Source organism: Mustela nigripes, chromosome 2 (assembly GCF_022355385.1).
Source record: "Mustela nigripes isolate SB6536 chromosome 2, MUSNIG.SB6536, whole genome shotgun sequence".
NCBI lineage: Eukaryota > Metazoa > Chordata > Mammalia > Carnivora > Mustelidae > Mustela > Mustela nigripes.
Window position 1 is genome coordinate 71,317,818 of NC_081558.1, and position 24,195 is coordinate 71,342,012.

The 24,195-nt window shown below is 47.2% G+C and overlaps 1 protein-coding gene across 1 annotated transcript in view; it reads left to right on the forward strand.

Annotated features, from left to right (window-relative positions):
• Positions 1-24,195, forward strand: part of GASK1A (golgi associated kinase 1A) — a 57,206-nt gene that overhangs the window by 25,895 nt on the left and 7,116 nt on the right. Inside the window, exon 2 of the mRNA XM_059390776.1 lies at positions 11,746-13,041. Within this exon, the coding sequence (XP_059246759.1) occupies positions 11,746-13,041 (1,296 nt within the window). The remainder of the gene's footprint in view (positions 1-11,745; positions 13,042-24,195) is intronic.

Here is a 24,195-nt window from a genome sequence, read left to right on the forward strand (position 1 = left end):
GTCTGGGTTCATGTCTTTGTTCTGTCCTTACATTCTCTGTGCTTTGTTTCTCTTACCTTTAAAACTTAATAATAATACTAATACCTATCTTATAAGACTGGCATATAGATTAAATGAGTTAAGAGAAGTAAAATTCTTCAAACAGTCCTAAGTACACTGTATAAGTGTGTGTGTGTATATATATATATATATATATATATATATATATATACTTTATATAGTGAACACTGAATAAGTGTTAGTTATTGTTCATATGTGTGTGTGTGTGTGTGTGTGTGTGTGTGTGTTTATTTTCCCTGGAAATTGTCTGGGTTAGAAATTACAGGGGCAAAAGTCCTTTCTTGTCTTGGGGTTGCTAACATGGAAGGAAAAATCACAACTCTCCAATGAAGCTGAGCAAGGGGGCCTGGCTAGGTGGTGGTTTGGGAGACAGGCAGCCTGGGATTCTGCCCACAGTGGAACAAACAGCTCCAACCTCCTGAGACCCAACAGATCTTACTGGGAGAGGGACACTGTGTGCCTGGAAGTTACAATGGGCTGTAACTGTTGCCTTTGCCCCCAGGCATATGTTAGACAAATTTTCCTTGCCTGGAGCCTGACTCTGGGTTCAGCCAAGGAAAGCAGAGATTGACCAGGTCTAGCATGCAGTGTTGCTCCCAGGACTGACATGTGGTTTTAATCCAGCCCTCTGAAAATATGCTTATGTATTCCCTTTCATGCGAGTCATGGTTTTGTTATGAAAATTATTTAACTGATCTTTAAAAAATGGAACAGAAACTCTGAGTTCAAAATCTCTGCCAGCCCGAGAGTCTGAGTAGTAATGAATCCATGATCAGCCAGTGCGGATTATTCAGTTTAAAAGAGAGCAGAGGGGGCGCCTGGGTGGCTCAGTGGGTTGGGCCTCTGCCCTCGGCTCAGGTCATGATCCCAGGGTCCTGGGACCAAGCCCCGCATCGGGCTCTCTCTCCGTGGGGAGCCTGCTTCTCCCTCTCTCTCTGCCTGCCTCTCTGCCTACTTGTGATCTCTGTCAAATAAATAAATAAAATCTTTTAAAAAATAAAAATAAAAATAAAAGAGAGCAGAGGTCGGGGGACAGAATGGAAGGGCCTTTGACATCTTCAGTGATGACTCCAGAACCAAGGCCAAACCTAGGTTTTGTTACACACACACACACATCACATGGCTTCCCTCTGCCCATTCTCCTACCCAGAGAACTCCCACCAAGAAACACTTTACAAATGCTCTATAATTTTCTCTGATTTTTTTTTTTAATTTTCTCTGATTTGATGGGGAGAGGAACCTGTGACCTCTGTCTTCTCTCCACCTCCCCTGCCCAGCATGTTATCCCATTATTCATGGCACGTTAGTGGAGGTCCAGGGTTTTGTCATCTCTTTTTGACACCTGGGAATTGAGAAAAGATGGCTATGCCTCTGTTTCTGCCACTTGGTTCCTGCTCAGCAGCCAGTGGGAATCTCAGAGCAGGGCATTCTGGGAAGTGATTTGGGGAAGGGAGAGCTAGAGCCCAAAATTCAGTCCTGGCTGGATTTTCCCGAAATAGAAGAGCATTTCTTCCCCTGTGACCCTTTAGAAATGAAAAAAAGGTCTCCTGCTGGCTGTTATAATACAAACTGTATTCGAGTCCTTTCCTCCAAGTGTCCTTGTTTCTAAAACTGTCTCGGTACAAAGGCCACCAGGTTTGTTTTGGAATTCTTCAAAAGGGGCCTTTTCAAAAGACCTCTCTGATTTCCATTTAACTGAAATTTCTCTCAATGCCATCTACCCAGTTTATAAAAGTAACTTGTTCATGGGATATATTTGTGACCAGAGCCCTCTATTATTATCTTCATCATAGCCTAAGCCCATCTGTAATGACAGCACTATGCCCTTATTAGTCAAGGGAAGGACACTGTATTTCATTACTAAACTGCCTTTCTGTTATCTGACCAAGGGCACACACTAAGCCCAACAGAAACTACCATAGGATCTGTATTAATTTAGTTCTGCTGTAATAATGCTGCATAATAAACAACCTCCCAATCTAAATGGCTTATGATATTCACCAATGTCTGTGTAGGGTGGCCCAGTGGGCGTGGCCGGTTTGGATGCAGTCCAGGGATTGGATTCAGGTCCCTTCCAGGTGCCTCACCTGGGGCATATGCCTCTGGTGGTGGAGGACGAGCATGCAAGGAGGCAAGTCAAACCATACAAAGCACTTTCAAAGCCTCTGGTAGGATGTGGCCTATGTGATGTCCACAAACATTCCATTGGCAGAAGCACATCACGTGGCTAAGATCAGAGACAGTGGGTGGGGAGGTATTCTCTGTCTTCAGTGAAGCCATGGCAAGGCGAGGAAGAAGGAAGAATAGTGAACAAGTAATACCACCTGACCCTGTCCTTCACTTCTTGTTGAACAGCAGTCTCCCACCCTCTATGGAGGCAGTGATAGGGAGTTTGGTGGCGGCTCCTGTCCCCAGCCCAGCCCAGGTCCCCAGGTTCTCAGTGGGCTGGGCTCTTTTCAACTCTCTCGGCTTTCCTTTCCACGGTGGCTAGGGAACCCAAACCCCAGTCCTGTCAAAATCTCGGTCTTTTCCTTTAGTCCCTGCACAGATTTCCTTTCTGGCTCCTACCCTTTCTCTCCTCACCTTCCAACTTACTTCTAGGCCCAGTGATTCCTTCCTGTGCCATCCTTGATATCTTTGGATGGAACCTCTGTAGGACAAGACCTCCCCCACTGCCAAGGTGGCCATTTCTTAGCTTACACTTGTAGTTCTATGATGAAAGAGTTTCTCATTCTTGAGAAACTTGAGCTCTATTCCCAAATATCCTATTTTTTACTCTGATATTACAATATGCCCAATGCAAGAAGGGGGAGGGGATTTTTCAGATCCCAAAAAGGTAAAGGTAGCTTAAAAAGAGGAGGCAGAAACATTGATCCCACTACTCATCTAAATGTACCAAACCATGTGGTAGACACTCCCCATATTTTGACTCATTTGCTTCTTATGGCAATCCTTGGAGGAGGGAATTACCTCATTCTCCCCCATTTTATGACCGAGGAAATGAGCCAGAGAGGTTGTGTAACTTGCCCATGGTCACACAGCTCAAAAGAGCAGAAGCTGATCTAGAACTCAGCTATGTTTTCCTCAAATGCCCTTTTTCTCTAGCTACCCCCTTTTTCAGTCCTCTTCCTCTGCAGCTGTGGGTGGATGTGACTGCCAGGCCAGTGGGTATTTTCTTTGAGAATTAAGAGGAAGGAGGGCGTCTTGGAGAAAGGGTGGATGTGGGGGTTGAGGAGGGCAGGAGAAAGCGAGCAGCTGGAGAAATAGTGAAGGTCACACCAGTCCTCTTTCAACGCAGGGCAGGAAAGATAGTGTGTGTGTGTTGGCTGGGAGTTCTGGGGCGGGTTCAGCTGGCAAACATGAAGCGATGGGGTCTGTTGGGTCCCATCCCCAACTTTCTAGTATATCATGCATCATTCCCCTTTCCCCTTCTCTGATGTCCTCTTTGTTATTCAGCTGAATATTTCTCTTCAGAGGATGTTTTTTCAATTTGATCAAAGCTGCTATTCTTTTCCCAAAGCTTTACTTGGGTGGCCCTGTGCGGACATCTGCCCATGACTGTTTTGAACCTTTCTCTCTCTGCACAACTGCACAATTGCCAACTTTCTCCAGGTTGTCTGAAGCCAAGTAAGACCGAGAAGAGGATCAAAACAGTCTGTCTTCTTCAAACATGTTTGAAAAGATGATTTATTTTTCCTTAGTGGTATCCAAAAGTTAGAGAATACAGATTACAAATCCAACATGAAAACATATTTTTCTTTTTAGAAGGAAAAAAAAACACCCAACCAGGTTTCTTTTCCTATAGCCATTTCTCTTTATAGTTTTAATTCAAAATATTGGTATTCTTGCCAGCTGTGGGACCCTGGGCAATTGTTAGCACTCTGGACCTTTCTGTTCTCTCAGCTGTAAAGCAGGAAGGAAATCATTTCTATTTCCCTTGTATGCGTGAGGATTTAATGAGATAATAACTGATATACGATGAAGTTAATATCAGTAAGGAGTGGGACCCAACGACTTCATCTCCCGGTGTCTTCTGTACAGAAATGCTCAGTTTCCCCCCAGAGATGCATGTTCTGTGTGTTCCATGCAGCACTGTTTGCTGTAATAAAAATTCTCCCTGTAGAGGAATGGTTAAAGAAATTATGGAATATTCACATTGTGAACTATTAAGCAATAATTAAGTAACTCTATATAGACAAATAGGGAAAAAGCTTCAGGACATCTTATTATGTCCAACAAGCAAGTTGTGGAATGGTCCTCTTTTTTATGCTAAAAGTAATTACCATGTGTAGAGATGAAAAAGTAATCCCCCAAAAGACATCCATGTATTAATCCCTGAAACCTATGGATGTTACCTTATTTGGAAAAAAACGGTCTTTGAATATCTAAGTTAAGGATCTTGAGATGGGCTGCTTTCCTGGATTGTCCACAAGTGAGCCCTAAATGCCATCATGCGTGTTCTTATAAGAGGGAGACAAAGAGAGTTCTGATGCACATAGGCATTGGGGCACCTGGGGGGCTCATTAGGTTAAGCATCTGCCTTCAGCTCAGGTCATGATTCCAGGGTTCTGGGATCAAGCCCCAAGTCAGGTTCCCTGCTCAGTGGAGAGTCTGCTTCTCCCTTTGTCCCTCCTACCACTCATGCTCTCTCTCTCTCAAATAAATAAATAAAATCTTAAAAAATAGAGACACCTGGGTAGTTCAGTCATTAAGCCAGGGCCTTCAGCTCAGGTCATGATCCCAGGGTCCTGGGATGGAGCCCTGCTCACCAGGAAGCCTGCTTTTGCCTCTCCCATTCCTCCTGCTTGTACTCCCTCTCTCACTATGTCTCTGTCAAATAAACAAAAAAATCTTTCAAAAAAATCTTTAAATAAATAAATAAATATATATATTCCTTAACTTAAACAGTTTAAAAAAAAAAGGAGGCATAGTGACCACAGATTGCGGCCTCCAGTCAAGGAATGCCAGCAGCCACCAGAGCTGGAAGATTGCCCCTAGAGCCTCCACAGGGAGCTGGTACCTTGATTTTGGCTTAGTGAAACTGATATTGAACATATTTTTGTTATTTTAAGCCATCAGGTCTGTGGATGTTTATTATGGCAGTCACAGGCAATTACTGCTTCATGACAGGCCTGCGTGTCTTAATGCAAAGGAAAGAAACAGGCTGACAAAGATGCATATCCAAATTATGACTGTGGTTCCCTCCAGAGAGGGGAAAAGATTTCACATTCTGTTTGATTTTCTTAACATTATTTGGGTTTTTCACTGTGCTTATTAATGCATGTAGTGTGTGTGTGTGTGTGTGTGTGTCTGTCTGTCTGTCTGCCTATCTATCTTTTAAATAGTAATAAAGACCAAATTAAAAATCTATCTAATCAGGACAAAATTTAGAATTTCACTTCAGGAGACAAGAGGTAAAGACATCTTATGAGGTGACAAGAATCATCTGTTTTACAGAAAAGAGGCTCATTTCCCTGCCTCTCAGATTTGTCCCTCTGAAGGATAGTCACTGAGCATTTATCCACTGACTTTTGTCCCCTTTGGGCTGAGGGTTGTCACCAAGGATATTAACTTGCCCTGTGCCTCCCTGCAGAGCAGGCAAGAAAGTAAAGTGAATCAGGCACTTGAGTGGGAAGCTGGAAGTATGCAAGGGGACTGTCCACTGTGGGGGCTGCTGGAATCTGTTGGCGTCCAAGAGGACCACAACGTGGGACACCAAAAGCATCTTCTACAGAGAGGAAGTTCCTGGAGCCCCAAACAGGGAAGAACCCCAGAATCGAAGGTGCCCTTCTTGCCAGCAGACTTGCAGTGCCCTAGGCCATGGAATGGTATTTGTCCCTCTTTGAAAACCCCTCTTATCTTGAGGACTCATTTCATATGGAGCTTCCTGTGTGACAGACACTGTGATAGTCCCAAGACATAACAGCAAGGGAGCCAGAGTCCCACCTGTGTGGATCAACAGGCTTTAAATGATCAAATAGAGTAGTGAAAGGCTGTGCTCAGGGAGGAGCAGCATGTTATGGGAGCACATAGCTAGGGCATCCGGCCCATGGAGGGGCTTCCCGGGGAGGACCTAAAGAACAAGAATGGGGAGAGAGGGATGTTCCAGACAGAGGAAACAGCATGTGTGAAGTGGAGATAGAGAGGGTCTGGCGCTGATCAGGAATTCAAAGAAGTTGAGCAAGGCTCAAGCACTTCAGGCATTTAGACTTTCTCCAAAGAGGCTTTGAGGGATATGATCAAGTGTGTGGAGAGTGGAATGTAGAGGAGCAGGAGTGGAGGGAGAGACCAATTAGGTGTCCTAATAAAGAAGGGGGTGCCTCAGCCCAGGTAGACACAGAGTGGCCAATGAGAAATGAACTGATGCCAGAGATATGTAGGAGGAAAAATTGCAAGACTTGGATGTATGGGCCAGAGGGAAAGTTGGAATGGAGATCAGGCCCAGATTTTTGGCTTGGATATCTGGGTGGATGGCACTACCTTTCAGCAGATTGGAAACAGGAAGAGCACTTTAGTGCCGCTTCCAGTCAGCGATGGGAGAAGAATTAGGCACAAACAAGTCAGCGGCAAGAGACTGGGAGCAGGGGACAACAGTCAGTCGTGACTGCTGCCGCGAGCAACTCCACAGTCTCACTTTTATTAGATAGAAACAATAGCCAACAGAAGGACTGATGAAGGTCGCACGTTAGTCCCGTCTTGCAGGTCAGCAAGGAGGAGGATAATGTTTATAGTTAACCAAGCACATTCAAAGGACTCATCTAAACAACGGGCGCTTCTGGGAAGAGAAAGGAACGATCACGGAAAAGGGAAGCAGGCGGTTTTCGCTCCACCCTGAGCTGACCGGGCGTTCCCGGGTGCTCGGCTTCCCTGAAGCAGGCGGCGTTCCGCCCTGGGCGGGCCAGGTGTTCCTGGCTGCCCAGCTTCTGTGAAGGGGCGGCCTTCTGCCCCGAGCGAGCCAGGCATCCCCAGCTGCCCAGCTTCACGGTCGTACATCGTCCTTCTCCCCAAAGACCCGTTGCCAGTATATGTATTTCTTAAGGCCATATCTAAATGTGCTTGGTAACTAGTAAAATCCTCCAGGGATTACAGTTTAGGTAACTAGTAAAATCCTCCAGGGGTTACAGTTTAAGTAACAAATTGTTCTGAGGGGCAGCAGCACTTTAGAGGTGGGGGGAGATGGTAGAAATCACATGAAGTAGGGAACATCTGGTTGACCTAGTGATCCCTTCCCCTCTCTGTGACTCTGAGAAATCCCACTGTGATAGGTGGGCCACCTCTCTTCCTGCTCCATGACACTCGAAGGGTGGTCTCTTGGGGGTGGTAAATGGCCAGTGTACCTGGGGGCTGCAGTCCATTCCCACAAGGCTAGTGATTCGATCCTGTGAACATGTACAGAGGGAGCCAAACTCTTGGACTTCGCAGAGCTGTTTGGGTGCTGTGGCTCCGGACCACAGAAGTTGGAAGAAGTTGGTTGTTCTGAGGCCTGGCCCGGTCACTGCATTCTGTGAGGGCATATTACTTTTTTCTTAAAAATGTGCCACTAAGGCCTGTTACTATGAACATAAACTCTGCATTCTTGCCACTGTCTCCTGGAAACCATCTGAAAGTAGCAAAGAGAATGGAAGACAAAATGCACATTTCTTTTTCCTTTTTTTGAAGCAGAGGAGAGGATACATGAAGAACCTGCTCACAAGCCAGATTTGCAGGAAGTGCTCTGGTCACGATTTCAAATTCAGCTCAGGCTCCGCTATAGGAGCCTCTTTCAACTGACTCATCCAACTTATGAAAGGAATTCAACCTCCATATAGAGACACTGTGAGAAAAAAAGGGAACAATGAATAGCAAAGTTTATGAACAGATTAAGGTCACCCTGAAATAGGTGAAAATTTTGAGCAACTGCTTCATTATCAATTTTTAAAGCTTAATGGAAAAATGCCCTCTATGAAGAAGCATTACAAAGAGAAATGCAAGAACTCAAGAAAAAATGGTAAGACAGTAAGATAGCAGGAAGAAGTGAAATATGAGCTGGAAAGAAATAGGAGAAAATAGAAATTAATAGGAATTTGGTAGAAATTAAAAAGTACACAAGGATGAATGAATATTGGGGAAAGCACAATCAGCTAAATAGAATATAGGAATAAGAAAAATGAACAAACGGAAATGAAATAGTTAGAAAGGAAAGAGAGAAAATGAAAGATAAACACAGGACAGACAAAGGAGGTCCGACACATATGTAATTCGAGAGCCTAAAAAAATAAAAATAAAAATAAAATAGTGGAGTGGAAAACATTTAATATTTAGTCTAAGAAAACTTCGGTGAAATAAAACATCTAAATCTACCTTTTCTAACAAGGTATATTACGCCCAGCAAAACTGACTTAGGAAAGTCAACACTGAGATATGTTCTGTTAACACAGGGACTTCAAAGTAAACAAAAGATCACCTCACACCTGTCAGAATGGCTTTTATCAAAAAGACAAGAGATAACAAGTGTTGGCACGATGTGAGGAAGAGGGAACCCTTGTGCACTGAGGTTCCTCAGAAAACTACAAGATAGAACTATCAGATGCTCCATCAATCCCATTTGGATGTATTTATCCGAGGGACTTGAAATCAGTGTCTTTTTAAAAATTATTTTTATTAACATATAATGTATTATTAGCCCCCAGGGTACGGGTCTGTGAATCTCCAGGTTTACACATTTCACAGCACTCACCATAGCACATACTCTCCCCAATGTCCATAACCCCACCCCCTCTCCCTACCCCCCACCCTCCAGCAACCCTCAGTTTGTTTTGTGAGATTAAGAGTCTCTTATGGTTTGCCTCCCTCCTGATCCCATCTTGTTTCATTTATTCTTTTCCTACCCCCCAACCCCCCCACGGTGCATCTCAGCTTCCTCATATCAGGAAGATCATATGATAATTGTCTTTTCTCTGATTGACTTATTTCGCTCCACATAATACCCTCTAGTTCCATCCACGTCATTGGATGGAATGGCAAGATGAAATCAGTGTCTTGAAGAGACATCTCTACTTCTATGCTCATTGCAGCATTATTCAAAATAGCCAGGATTTGGAAACAACCTGTGTCCACTGATCGATGAATGGGTAAAGAAAATGTATACATACGCAACACAGTATTATTCGGCCATAAAAAAGAGAGAGAGAGAGAAGGAAATCCTGCCATTTGTGACAACATGGATAAACTGGGAGGGCATTAGGCAAGTGAAATAAAGCAAGTGGAGAAATACTATATGGTACTAGATGGAATCATTTGTATGTGGAATCTAAAAAAAAAAAGAAAGAAAGAGAAAGAAAGAAAGAAAGAAAGAAAGAAAGAAAGAAAGAAAAGAAAAGAGTAGAACGGTGGTTGCCAGGGCCTGGGAGGGGGCAAGGGGAATGGGGAGACGTTTGTCAAAGAATACAGAGAGTTTATTAGGTGAGTAAGTTCTGAGGATCTAATGACGGCAGGTGACTGTAGTTAAGAATACCATATTGTACACTTGAAATTTGTAGAGAGTAAATCTTAAGCATTTTCAACACCCACCCACAAAGGCAACTAGGTGAAGTGATGGGTGTGCTTCAAAACTTGATTGTGGTGATCATTTCACAATGTATATGCAGATCAAATCATCCCATTCTATACTTCAAATATATGCAGTTTTATCTGTAAATCGCACTTCAACAAAGCTGGAAAAAAATGTAAAGAAAAAGAAAGAATTCTTACAGCAACCAGGCAGGATGAACAGTTGCCTCTGTTCAGTGGAGCAGGACCCACAAGCTATTCAGAGAAACTGGGCCAAAATATTTTCTTTCTAGCCAAACTTTCCTTCGGGTGTGAATGCTGCAGAAAAATAGTTTTGGGAAGGCAGGAACTCAGAGAATTTTGTTCCCATGAGCACTTCTTGAGGAAATTATGGATTTGGGGCTTCTGTCAACCAAGAAATAATGAAAAACTAGGGCAAAAGGGACAAGAGTATGAAAAGAATGTACTTCACTAAAACCTGAACAAATGCGAGTATTGGACAAAAGGGATAGAATGTACAAGTTTTATATTCTAGCAACATAAAAATGATACAAGTATACCAATTTGGAAGGGGAATCAGGGAGGAAGAATAAACAACTATTCATTAATAAGAGTAGAGAACCAAAGAATATCATTGAAAGACACCAAATATAGTAGAAATGTAGGCATATTTACTTGTACAAAGGCAAACATTAAAATGATAATGCAGGTGGTTAATATTGAATAGCAGAAGAATGGTAGGGGGCGGGGAAGAGGAAAGGTGCTAATTTTATGATTGTTCTTATAGGGATTTAAAGTGACTGTTTAAAGAGCTAGACAACCAAGGGCATACAAGCAGCAAAGTATACACCACAAAACAAAATAAAGGTAACTGAAAACAGAGTGAAAGAATTCCAAATTATAAATAGAAAAACTATGCCGTAAAGTTTAATGACAAACAGACTAAACACGTCTAGCATATCAAGTAACATAAATGGGCTAAACCTACCTAGGGAAAGAACACAGAGCTGTTCTGGTGGGAACGTGTTTGTACATATACATGTGTGTGTCTGCGTATATATGTGTATGCATTTGTGTGTATGTGGCGGGGGAGGGGGAGATACAGAGCACACAAAAGTCCTCTCCTAAACCTTTACTCCACCTTAGACCATGAAAGAACCCTCTAGACAGGTTTGAAAACCATTGTTCGAGCGCATCTCCAGCAAGCAGGAGAGATTCCAGATGGAATCCAGGTTTGTGGGATTGAATGTGAGAATCCAGCCGACACTGATGAGGAAGATCTCCTCTAGGCTGCCCTGTGGCTCTGGGGGCCTTGCCTGGAGAGGGAGGAAATCCGAACCCTGCCTTCCTCTGATCCCCCATTGCTATTCAGCATGCCAGCCCCCACCCTGCCCTGCCTGAAGCAGGGTGTTCAGGATCGGGATAGCCCGACCTTGGGACATAGACCCACCTGTCGGCTCCCAGCAGCCTAGGCACCTCAGAGTGAGGTGACGAGGGGTGGGGCCTGAGAATTCGCTTTTCCAACAGGTTTCCAGGTGATGTGGATGCTACTGGTCCAGGAACAACATGTTTAACAATCACTGCCCCAGAGTGTGTCCTTGCTGACACACAAGGAGCTGGTGCTACCACATCTGTGTGCTAAGAAAGGCCAGGGCACCTAACTTCCATGGGAGCAAGATTCCAGGCAAGGACTGAGCCACATGGCCACAGAGAAGCTGGGCAAGGTCATGTGCAGCTGGGCAGCCTCGTGCCCAGGAAAAGGGAAAAGCACATCTGGGAAACCATTAGGGATCTTTGGAGTGGGCTCAAGGTCTCACCTGGAGATGAAAAGAGGGGTGAGGGACAGGTGTGAATAAGAGATGCTTAGGGCGCTTGGTGACTGGTGTCATGATGGTGGCTTCTCCGAGGTGGGAGAAGCCTGGATCCAACTGCGAGGATCAGCAAAGTCTACCCTGGAAGGCAAAGCAAGCTCAGCTTTGAAGCAGAGGCTGACTTGGCTATGGTTGCCATTCCTCCCTTGAAGGCAATTAAGCGTACTGTGCCATCTCTTTCCTCTTCATACACCCAAGCTGTTGCATTCACTGTCCCTGTTGTGCTGTGGATTGGGTCTGACATTTTCCCAGGTCTCAAAATTTCTTCTTCTGTCCTGTCCCCCAGGCATCTTGGCTCTGGAGAAGGCTGCGTGGCAAGAGGCGGTTGGTGATGGCATTCTGCCTCTTGATGACTCTGACTGTGGTGACTGTCACCCGCTTCCCCCCACAGCATCCAGCCACTGGTCCAGATGCGGGTCCCATGGAGCCCCAGGATGTCACTGGAGCCCCTGGCCCCCACAGATGGCAGGCTCTGAGTTCCAGCTGGAGGCAGCAGGCCAGAGACCTAGAGGTCTGGAGGGGTTGGCCCTCGCCTAGGAATTCCATCCCTGTGTGTGCTAAGGAGCAAGGCCATAGAGGGACAGTGGACAGAAGCAGAAGGTCCCTGAGAGGGGATAGCAGGCATCCAGGGAGGGTCAGGAGGGACATGACTTTGGCCTCTCTAGGAGATATGAGATTCAGTAGCTCACGTCTTGTGCTCCTGAGGGATGATGAGGACAAGAGTCCAAGAGCCAAAGACTTGAGTCCCCCCTGGCATGACGATCCCATCGGAGAGGCACAGAATGCGACTGGCACCCCAACTGGCCCTGTCACAGGACGCGGCATGACAGCTTTACAGGCTTGGAGAGCTGCTGCTGGACTAACCCCACGGCCCTACCCAGCGGCAGGCAGGAATCTGCCAGGAGCGAGGAACAGAGCCTTGACGGGTAGGCAACCAGCAGGGCATCCTACCCCGGCTACAGGGGCTCGTCGGTGGCCTGTCTCTGTTGGGGAGCTGCAAGAATCTGTCTGGTGTGATGCCGAGCCCCCTGAGCTGTGGCGTAGCTTGAGGGCCAGTGGGCAGATTCCCCCATGGCTCACAGAGCATGATGTGCAAGCGCTCCAGCTGTTGGCCCAGGGGCAGGTGGTGGGCAAAGCCAGGGTCCCCGGCCACGGGCAGGTGCTGCAGGTCGGCTTCTCCAGTGAGGGTGCCCTTCCGAACATGTCCTCTGGGCTCAGCCATCTCTGCTCCCAGGGGCTCTGTGGCCTGATCAAGAGGCCAGGGGACCTGCCAGAGGTCCTGTCCTTCCACATGGACCGGGTGCTGGGGCTGCGCCGGAGCCTACCTGCCGTGGCCCGGAGCTTCCGCAGCTCCCTGCTGCCCTACCGATACACGGATGGCAGCCCCAGGCCTGTCGTCTGGTGGGCGCCGGATGTGCAGCACCTGGGGGACCCAGACAATGACCAGAACTCTCTGTCCTTGGGCTGGCTGCAGTACCAGGCCTTGCTGGCACACGGCTGTAGCTGGCCGAGCCAGGCCCCCTGCCCGCCCATCCACCACACTGAGTGGGCCCGCCTGGCGCTCTTCGACTTCCTGCTGCAGGTACGCAGGGCTGGGCAAGGTGAGGGTGGAAAGCGGTGGTGGGGAGTGTTGGGGGGACAGATAATGGGATTTGGGGTGAATTGAGACCCTGGAGTTGCCCTCCTGAGGATGGTCTGGGGGACGCCCCCTCCAGTCCTTGTCTTTTGACCACCAAGCCCCTGTGCTTGTTATTTTTCTGCCTCTGTGTTTATCCTTCAAGTGGTGTCCTGGACTCTGCTCATGTGGGCTTCCAAGAGCCGAATGCCAGAATTTTCAGGAATTGTGTGACCTGGTTGAGAAACACAGGCATTACTAAAAGTGAGGTGATATCAAGTAATAATATAATCAGTTATATTAGAAAAAAGGTGATAAATACTCAGAACTCATTAATTCCTAATGATTTCACTATATTTTACTGCTCTCTGTACTTTTTAGGTTATTTGCATCTATATAGTAAGTATTATATAATGGTGAGCTGCTACTCATCCCCTGTCAACTCCATATCCAGTCATGTTGGTGGCTTGAAATTGGCCGGGGGTGGGAGTATTGCCACCAAGGTTGCCAGTGAATGCTGCTAATCAGGACTCCTCACTACTTCTGAGAGCTAGGTGTCAAACATTTATCAGCACATCCCTGTTGATGACATGATATCCTTGAATCAACAAGGATTCAAGACTATTACCTAATTCAAAAAAGAAAGTGATTGTGGGGAGACGCAGAGACCCAGGAGGATAAAGGGACGATTCTGGGGTGGGGAAGTATGAGAAAGAATTCTGGCCCCGCAAGGTCAGCTGAGGTCCCTGCCGTGCCAGAAGTTAACCCTGGAGTTTCTGGGGATTCTAGGGAAGGATCGGGTGGTCGGGGCACAGGGTTAACGGGGGGACTACAGGCTCTGGCTGTTTACCAACGATGAACAGTGTGGCTGTGCTGGGGCTGGTCGCATGTCAGCTGTGGAGACACATGTGCAGAAATGTGTCCAGAAATTAAGACCAAAAAGAAAAAAGCTCACGACAGGTGGAATTGTGTGCTAAATGCAGACTGAGCCCGCCCCCGTTTCTCCAGGGATGCCTACTGAGGAAAGACACCCACATGAGCCCTCAGATTCACGGGCTGGGGTGAGTGGATGAGCCACAGGACAGGGTTCGGGCAGCCACAGGCCCACTGTATTTGGTCCATCCGGGGTTGGTTCCCCTTGTGTTTTTAGAAAATTCTTAGACGACGTGTAATACTTTGGAGATTGCCCATAAAATTCCGACTTCCTTTGAAACATTGGATAGTTTAGTAACATTGGGCGTCTATTCCATATGGCAGTGATCAGCCTGAGCCGAGGAGGGACACCTGCTTCAGGGGCTGCCTTGCTCTCCTTTTGGGCATAGGCCCTACCCCTTATTTTCTGACACCTGCCTACCGCCCCATCTCCGGAACCATGGATGCTACCTGTCGGCTGGTGGGTGTTGGTTTCCAGTCCGTGGGCTTCGCTGCTCTCCTGAGGTACTTCTGGCTTCTCCAGCCTGTGTCCACAAAGATTGCTTTGTGAACAGAGAGGAGTGTGTAGCCTCGTGGTCAGCATGGGTTTGGCATCAGACAGAGCTGGGCTCAAGCCCCCCACTCACAGGCCCCTTCTGTTGAATGACCCTGAGCCGATTACTTTTCCTTGGAGATTCACTTTTCTTACATCGAAAATGGGACTGGATGCCTTGACCTCACCCCCTTGGGTCTGACCGTTAAAATGTGTGGTAGCTTCTAATTGCCAGCACCTGTGTCAGTGGGCTTGCTTGGGGTGACAAGTGACAGGCTGGATGCTGGGGAACTAAGGCTCTCCAGGTGGTGTGACCAAACATCCAGGTTAGGAAGAAGTTTCTTAGACCACAGGACCTACGGTCCTGGGCAAACAGGGTGGGCTGCTAGTCTGCTTCCAGGAGCAGCCTCCGGGCACTGATGGGAGCCAGGGTATAAAACCCCACCTCCCTGGTGAGGGTGGCTGTGTGCGTGCCACGTGCGTCCTTACCAGGACTGAGCCCTGATTACTCACAGTGGTCACTGCTCACCCTCTGTGTCTCACAGCCTTGAGATTAGAGGCACCTCCTTGCAAAGCCCCAGTCTAGCTAATGTGCACAGCACAGTTTTTCTGCTCCACACAGAGCCCCTGTGTGCATCTCCCAGAGTCGCTGTATGGACCCTTCCTCGGCTGCCAAGCCCTGTCATGGGGACAGAAACCTCAGCAGCCAAGGCACACTCAGGTTCGGTGTGTGGTCAGATGCTACTTGGCTGGCCTTGTGCCACCTCTTCCTTGGTTTGCTGAACACCAGTCCAGTCCAACACCCCTGTCTGGCTGGGGCTGCCTTCCTACAAGCCACTAGCAAGTCAGAGAGAGGAAGGTTTCAGGATGTGGGTTTCCCAGCACAGGAACCCGAGGTGACTTCTGACTGGGAACTGAGTACAAACTCCGTATACTGCCCCCTCATTGGTTTGGTTTGGTGTTATCCCATATAAACACTCGCTTTTTTGTGTTTGTGTATCACAAATACCATTTCCCCAACAAAATACACAACCAGCGTACACATCCACATTCCTTGTACTCCCACAAATAATACTCCATGCTCTGTAAACCCCATCTAACACCTCGTATTAGTGATTGCAGAGATGCTAAGAAACCTATCCAGAACTCAGTGTCTTAAGATACCAGCTCTTTATTTCCATTGAGGGAGGGTGTACAACACACACCAAAGTTGTCTCACGTGGGGGCTAGAGCTAGGTTATTTACACACTAACTCTCAACTGTCAGCGGCTGAGACAGCTCGTAAGGGCATTGACCTCCTGGCTCCTGTGGTCTGGCCCGTGTGCTGGCCAGCCAAACCGGATCCCTCAGCCAGAAAGGGGCCATGGCAGAGAACTGCCGCCCTTGTCCTAGAAAGCCATCAGTACATACGGGAAGGGTGGGTCCCAGGGGACTAGTGGGAGGACACTCACAACATCTGAAACTCCTAATGAAAAAATCAAGAGCAAGTTCTGGCAGGTGGTATGACTGGGATGGCGCTCTCAGCTAATCAGCTGTTTGGCTACAAGAGATAAAGGACTAGTTGTGAGTAGGTAGCAGCCCACCCACTCCAGGCTGTGTCATGTAAAGAAGCAGGACCGAGAGAGAGTCCGCCACTTCTGAACAGATCAGTGCGAAGCTGGTTCAACTCAGGTGGACAAAACGGGTGGGAGAGTGTGTCGGTGTGTTCGTTGGGTGGGACTCAAGGTCGGGGGGCATGGGGGTGCCCTGCAAGCAGAGTTGTATTCACTCTGGTAAAATGTAGAAAGGCCTTCTCCTCTTGGGCCTGTGATGATGGCACAGCCAGGCCCTGGTCAGGAAGAGATAATGACCATCACATTCATTGTGAGCCTTCACAATGGGCTTTCGTAAATCCAGCCTGAGAGGAGTTGTGCCTGGTACCCAAGGGGGCCTTGACCCAGAGGCCAGAGTGAGGGCAGGAAGTGCTAGGGGAGTTGGGCTCATTTCTATTTTTTTCTTTTTTAAAGGGACCTCTTTTCTCACACTGTGCTTCCTCTTAGAGGGCGTGTGATTGGCTAGATGGTGGGTGAGATGTGGAGAATTCAGACAGACTGGGAGTTGGTAATTTGGGCTCATGAGAGCTTTTCTACAGCCCCTGTTGTGAAGGGCCTACAGGTCCCCAAGAGTGGAGATCCCAGGAAGCCTCACCTGCCATCATCTTGGCCCAGGTCATCATCATTCCTTACCTGGACTAACACGACAGCCCTCTGATGTGTTTCCCTGCCTCCACTTATGTCCCCTCCAATCCAGTGGCCTTATAGAAGTCTTCTCCAGGCAGACCCTGAGCCCAAGATTCCAGGGAGGTCTTTTATCTTTGGGACAATCTCAGGAAATACCTGAAGGGAGGTGGGAAGTGAGATGACGGAACAGGCAGCTGATAAAGGGCATGGTATCAAGCAGGTGACCACATGGGTGACTGGGGCTTAGTTCCACAGGAAAATTTCTGAGAAATAGTATAAAATACATGCTCAGAATTTGCCTACCAAGAGGTGAGGGACTCAGGTATTTATAGCCAAATATCCCATCAATCTTTGGTTGAGGGCTGCTCCTGGTGGCCTTTCTCCAAATTCTCCCTGGAATTTGGAGAAAGGCCCCAGACAAAACCATAGAGCAGCTGCAAGTTGGAGGGTGAGCTCTGAAGTTCACACGGAAGTGTTCAGATGCAGAGAGCACACTTCTAGGATCATAAATCAGATCATGTCCCACTTCCCCATTAAAACAATGTAAGGCCTTCTCAGTGCCCTTAAGATCAGGTTTTCCAAGGCCCCATATTCTTCAAGGACCTTCAAGGATCTGTCCGCAGCCCCATCTCTTGGCACTTGGCCTTGATGAGTTTCTAAACACACCCAGCTCCTTCTGGTGCAGGGCGTCTGACTTGGACTTGCTTCTGACTCCTCCTCCCCAGGCTTCAGCAAGTCTGACCACTCCTCATTGTTACTCTCTTTCTCTTTCATGGCATCCTGTCTAGTCCCTTTCTGATTCCCAGCACAGTATATAAGTATTTTATTTATTTGTTCATGTGTTTATCATATGTCTCTGTTTTGTTCATCACCACAGCCTCAGAACCTAGCACAGAGCCAAACTCTTGGCTCAGTCTCCTCGATAAGAACTTGTTGAATAAATGAATGAATGAATGAACGGATGATGAATGAACTTCCAGGGTCTCTGTATGAATTCCTGTCTAGGTGTTACCGTGTTTTGATTCCTCAAACTCCACTTCTTCCTTTAGACCAGAAAGAATCCCAAAGCTTTCTGTAGGTCTCTCATATAGGGTCTGTATAGAATCATAGAGGTAGAAGACAACATTTTTCATGCTCCTGCCTTCTGGCCGTTAATTAACTTACACTCCCAGGACAGATGCCAATGCCAAAGTGTTTCAGCACTTTGCCTGTGTTAATGCATAACAGCCTTGGAGGAAGAAAATATTCTTAGCTTCATTCTACAGATGGGGAAACTGAGGTTTAAAAGAGCCAAGGAGGGGTGCCTGGGTGGCTCAGTGGGTTAAAGCCTCTGCCTTCGGCTCAGGTTATGATCCCAGGGTTCTGGGATCGAGCCCCGAGTCTGGTTCTCTGCTCAGCAGGGAGTCTGTTTCCTCCTCTCTCTCTCTCTCTCTCTCTCTGCCTGCCTCTCTGTCTACTTGTGATCTCTATCTGTCAAATAAATAAATAAATCTTTAAAAAAAAAAAGAATTAAAAAATATATAAAAAATAAAAGAGCCAAGGAACTTGCCCACAGTCAAAGCCTTGTTTCATCCAGTGCCACCTGGCCCCAGAGTGCATGGTCTTGCCCTCTTTGCTATACCAAACTGGCTCTAGAAAAAGTATTTATTGAGCCTCTTCTGGATAGGACTGGCCCATTTCCTTCCCAAGGAGCCTGTTTTCAGTTATTTGTGATCCTGTGTGCATTCCTTCTGTTGAGTTCGAATCTGTGGCTTCAGTTCATGTGTATCTCCTCTGGTTTAGTCTTCCTGGGACATCAGGTATTCTGTCAGTTAGAAAGGACCTCAGATCGGTTCCGACCGCTGACGTTTCAGGCTTCCAACCAGAGACGTGACATATCAGAGTAGCCATTCATGAAGGACCTACGGCTGTCTGGCAATGTCTGACCAAACCACACACAAAAACCCATTTAAGTCCGACAACAGGCAAAGAGATGGGAGCTGTGTTCCACCCCATTTCACAGATGGTGCAGCCAACTACAGAGGATAGAAACACCTATCTGGACAAGGCTGACATTGAGTATCTTTACATATATTTAAAAGCAGGACCTCAACCAGGATGAGGTATGAGGGACAGACTTCTAAGATGATCCTCACAGTTCCCACCCCACTCGCATTAGCCCCTGCCCTTGAGTTTGGGTGAGACCTGCGAATATGATGGACCAGCACTTCAATGATTAGGTTACCAATCATTTAACTTTGAGTTGATCAAAGGGAAGATTATCCTGGATGGGTCCGACCTAATCAGGGGAGTCTTTCAAAAGAGATGAAGTGTTTAAAGAGTGTCCTGCTGGCTTCAGAAAGCAAACAGCTATGCTATGAACTACGTGGTGGAAGAAAAGGCCTCTAGGAGGACCCTGAGATCCTCGGGACCTAGTCCTGCAACCACAAGGAATGGTCTCTGCCAACAACCTGAACGAGCTTAGGGGATGACCCTGAGCTACGAAGAGACACGGCACCTGGCCAACACCTTGGAGTTCAATGTGGTGAGACTCTGAGTGGAGAATCTGGCGAAAATGTGGTGGACTCCTGACCCACAGAAACTGTGACATAATAAGTGGGTTCTTTGAAGCCACTAAGCCCCTGGTCATTTGCGATGCAGCAGTAGAAAATGAATTTATGAGCCCAGGGTCCAAACGTCTTAAGGAGATACAGCACCTGTCCCGCGTGACAGGGACCGTGGTCGCCTCCCTGTTTCTTCAGCCCCACCTGAGTCCTGTCTCTGTTCGGATTTTTCTAACTTTTTCCCTTCTTTGTCTGTCCATAGTCTTTGCCCCATTATCTTTTGGGTTGTCGGTCTTTTTCTTAATGGTTTCAAGAGCTTTTTATAGATGAAGGCAATTAGTCTTTCGTTTTACTGTATGGTAATATTTCAGGTTCGGTTGTCATTAAACATTGTTTATAGTCTTTCTGCTATGCAGAAATGTAAAAGATGTTATGTTGTTAAAATTATCCAGCTTTTCTTTTATGACTTCTGGGTTAGTATGTATTTTAAAAGGCCATCCTCACTTCAAGGTTATTTTTAAAACTCCCCCATGTGTTTTCATCTATCTTTGATCCATCTGGAAGTTATTTTGGAGCAAGAGATAAGATGCAAAACAACGATTTTTTTTTCAGATGGCAACCCAAATGTCTCAGTGCATTTGTTGAATCATCAACCTTTTCCTCCATCAGAAATGTTGCCTTTACCATATAGTCAATTTCCATATGTATGTAGGTCTATTTCTGTCCCAGTAAAGGTTCTGTCTATTTTTATGCCAGAATCACAGTTTTAATTACTGTGCTTCGTAGTTTATGTTGATAACCAAACCAGTAGGGCTTGGTCTTCCTCATTGCTCTTTCTTAGAATTTTCCTGATAGTCTTGCATACTATTCTCGTAAGAAATTTAGAGTCAGCTTGTAACTCCTTCTCCTTCGCAAGTCCTTTTGGGATTTTACTGGGATCAAATTAAATTTGTGTGGACTGTAGAGAGAATTTATATCCTAAAACATGAAGTCATTCTAGCCAAGATTTGGATATTGTTGGTTCACAACCCACTCTGGACCTTCCCAGGTGTAATCTGAAAGCGGACCCTCTACATGGAGGGCTGTGAGAGACCAAAGAGGCAGACCACTCCAGGTTGATAGGTGGTGGGTGTAATCAACAAAGTGAATTTATATACCAACCTTGCCCTTAACAGCAGCCAGACAGAGGATCTCTGTGCCCACCTACCAAACCTTAGAAATTTATAGAAGGCCTTAACCAGGTTCACTCATGTACACCATGCAGGTGTTCTCAACACCACATCAACATCTCAAGGCCATGTCCTCGGAGCAGTCTCTGGGAGCAGGAAAGGCAAGCGAATCTCACTTTCCCGGGAGGACCAGGGAGGGGGCAAGAGGCCTCCGAGTGCCCAGGTCCAGCTCTCAGGTCAACCAGCAGTCATGTCTCTTCAATGACGTTCTCCAGCAGCTATATCTCTCCCTTTATTCATGTTCCTCAGAAGCATCTAGATGTCTTCTGTTCATTCCCAGGGAGTTCATCTTCCTGTGGCCACTGAAAATGGGATCTTTTCTTCCATTAGATGTTCTGGCCAGTAGCCTCCAGGCTGCACGAAGGCTATTATTTTTGTGTTTTAATGTGGCGTCTAAAAGCTGCTCAGTTAATCCTCTGGGTTTTCCAAGTAACCCAGCGTTTCATCTGCAATGAATGCCCTTGGTCTTCTTGTTGCCTCTTGCCTCATTACATTCGCTGGTGGCTCCGGGGTGATTGGGAATTTATTTTTTTTTAAGATTTTATTTATTTATTTGACAGAGAGAGAGATCACAAGTAGGCAGAGAGACAGAGAGAGATGAGAAGCAGGCTCCCTGCTGAGCAGAGAGCCCGATGCGGGACTCGAACCCAGGCCCCTGGGATCATGAACTGAGCCGAAGGCAGAGGCTTAACTCACTGAGCCACCTAGGTGCCCCGGGAAATTTTAATGGCCTGAGAGACACAAGCTATTGCTACACATTTGGGACAGTTTCTGCTGTTTTGCCATTAAACATCACAGTAGTTTTTGACTGAAGATATAATGAGGAACTATTCATTATCTTTGCTTTATTAAGAATTTCTCTTGTCAGGAATGGATGCAAAATTTTATCAAATGTCTTCCAAGTATCCGTGGAAGAGATCACAGCATTTCCCTTCTGATGTGGGGACTCTTTATTTTGTGAGGACTCTTGTGGAAGGTGTTCTAATGCTGACTCACCCTAGCTTTCTCGGTTGGAAACTTCTTTGCTGTGGTGGATTTATCTTTTCATGGCTGTGGTGTTTGTGTTGCTGTTAGAGTTTTAGACCAATCTACATATGTCTTTTTAGATAAGATCTATTTCTTCTCAGTGCATCTCCTCAAAGCCTGTTAGCCAGTCTGTTCACCCACATCCCAAGCGGGGGCCACAACCTCTGACCTCAGGCTTGGGACAGATGCAGCATCCAGATGTTCCTTCCCGAAGCTTCCAGGAATGATTGCCCTTTGTCAGGACACATGGGGAACACTCCAAGGTGAGTCTTCAGAGGGAAGTGGGAGCAATACCCATTAACCCACTCCTCTCCCTCTCTGACCTCCCCCAAAGAAGCCTCCAGAATTCTCTGTCCGCCCGCTGGGCAGGGTGGGACCAGATCCTTGCCCTCTGTGGAGAGAGATGCTGCCACCTCATGGCAATCTGATCGCCAGGCAGTGAGTCGGCCCTGCCAAGAGCCACCCTTTCCACCCAGAAAGACCCAGGCCTGTCACTACTCCCAGCTGGGGAGAAGGTCCCTGAACAGGGGTCATGGGCCGCCAGGAACAGCAAGCGGTCGTCCTAGAATCCATCAGACCCAGATCAGGCACAGGCTGAGGAACTCTTCTTGGCCCAGGAGCCTGATGGGTCGGTTAAGGGACTCTGGCCACCTTACCTACCCTGTGCTGGCTCCCTCCAGACCTCCCTTCTCCCATAGCCAGACCCGCTGTCCCTTGCTGGCAGACTGCAGTGTCTTCTCTCACCCAGATGTCCTATGTGGCGGCCACAAAGCCAGGCCTCCCGCCGGGCACTTCTGGTGTTGGCATCTTGGCCAGAATGGTAGACTTTTTAAGTGATCATAGTCCCCGTGTTGTCAGCCAGCCACACATGTCATTCACTCACTCTTTCACTCAGAAGAACCTCAGCTAAGGTTCTGGTTGTAAAAACAAGTGTGGGTGATGGGGACAGGACCAAACCATGTCTTCATCTTTGCCAGCAGGGAACTTGGAAGCTCTGGTGCCACAAAGCGCGTGTGGCCACACCCCACTCCCCCTTACTGGTCAGACGGACCACTCGGGTTCGAGTCCCGGCACCTCCACTTCCTTGCCGTGAGACTTCGGCACATCAGCGGGACTCAGTTTCCACATCTTTGAAGTGGGAATAATAATGGCATTTACCCCTTGGCTACGGGAAGGAGTAAATGGGTTGTCGCATGAAAGCACTGAGTGAGCTTTACAATGGCTTAAGTAAAGGTGAACAGACTTCAGTCCCCGTCATGAGCATGCAACGTTGCTGGGCGGGTCAGAAAAGCAACACTGCAAAGGTTTATCATTTTTTCTTGGTAACTTGCTCATTTTTTCAAAACGGGGAAAAAAATTAAATCCTGAAGGAATGTGAGAATGAAACTTAATCTTGGTCCCATTTGGCTGCTAGCCCACTGCTGTTGAAATTGAATTTCTCTTTGGTGGAAAAAAAATAACCAGACAGTATGGCAAAATAATCAAACTGGCAACGGGGCCTGGCCAGGCCCTTCCCGTTAAACATTCAGATGGGTACTGAGTTGAGAAGCCAGGAATATTGGATGGGCCCATGTTCCTTGTGGCTTCCTCTGGAAATAGATACTGTAAATTGAGATCTGCACAGAATGGCCGGGAAACGGGGCTAGGAAGGACTTGGCGGGAAGAAGGGGGCTTGGCTGGCTGGGCATCAGGCATAATATGAAATCCAGAGCAGTTACTGTGTCAGTCTTGCCAAAACTGTCCTGGCCTTTACTCTCCCAGCAAAAGAGAACCCAGCAGGTGGTGTGTGTTGGACAGATCGGTCCAGAAACTGGGTGTACCCACAAGAGCATGGCTACCCCGTTGTAACTTACTTTATTTCAGATTCTGGTTCTCTGGTCTGTAGCACTGGGTGAAGCTGGGGCTTCCTGGTGTGTGTGTGGCGGGGGGGGGGGGGGTTTGGGGGAGACCCCTGAGATCCCTGGAGGTCTTTGGGCCTGTCCTCCTAGGACAGACACAACAGAAGGCTCTTCCTCAACAACCACCCCCTGCCTCACAGGTATCATTATTGGATGTGAGCCTCAGGGCAGGTCCGTGGGAGGGGAGTATTGCTTCCCCCATTTTGTTGACGAGAAAACTGAGGAGTATCGAGTTTAAATAACTTCCTCAGGTCCTATAGTGAGAACACAGCATAAGGGAACATGATACAGGCTTCAAATGGCTTTAAAGCTACCTGGGAGGTGGGGTGGTCTGGAGGCAAGCTGCAGGGCTCTATCCTCAGCCCTGTCCTGGTCAATGCATTTATTAGTAGCCTGAGTGAGGACACTGCAGATAAAGTAGACTTTCACACAGAGCCCTAATGTGATTCACCTTCTGCCCATTCCCAGGTCTGGGGATCAGTGCATCGCCATCTTCCACTAGCCACCCTTGGTCCAGGGATGTGTGTGACCCAATTTGGTCCAGTCAGGTTAAAGGGAAGGTTGTTGGAAGAGAGGTTCCTTTCGCTTCTGTCTGTCACTCTGTCTCTGTTTCTCTCATTTGTCCTCTCCTTCTCTCTGGACTTGAACAAGGAATCACATGCCCACAGCAGCCACCTGCAGGCTTCCAGAGACAACACTGTGATGTTAACCTCGTGGGTGGGGAGTGGAAAGCAGGAAGAG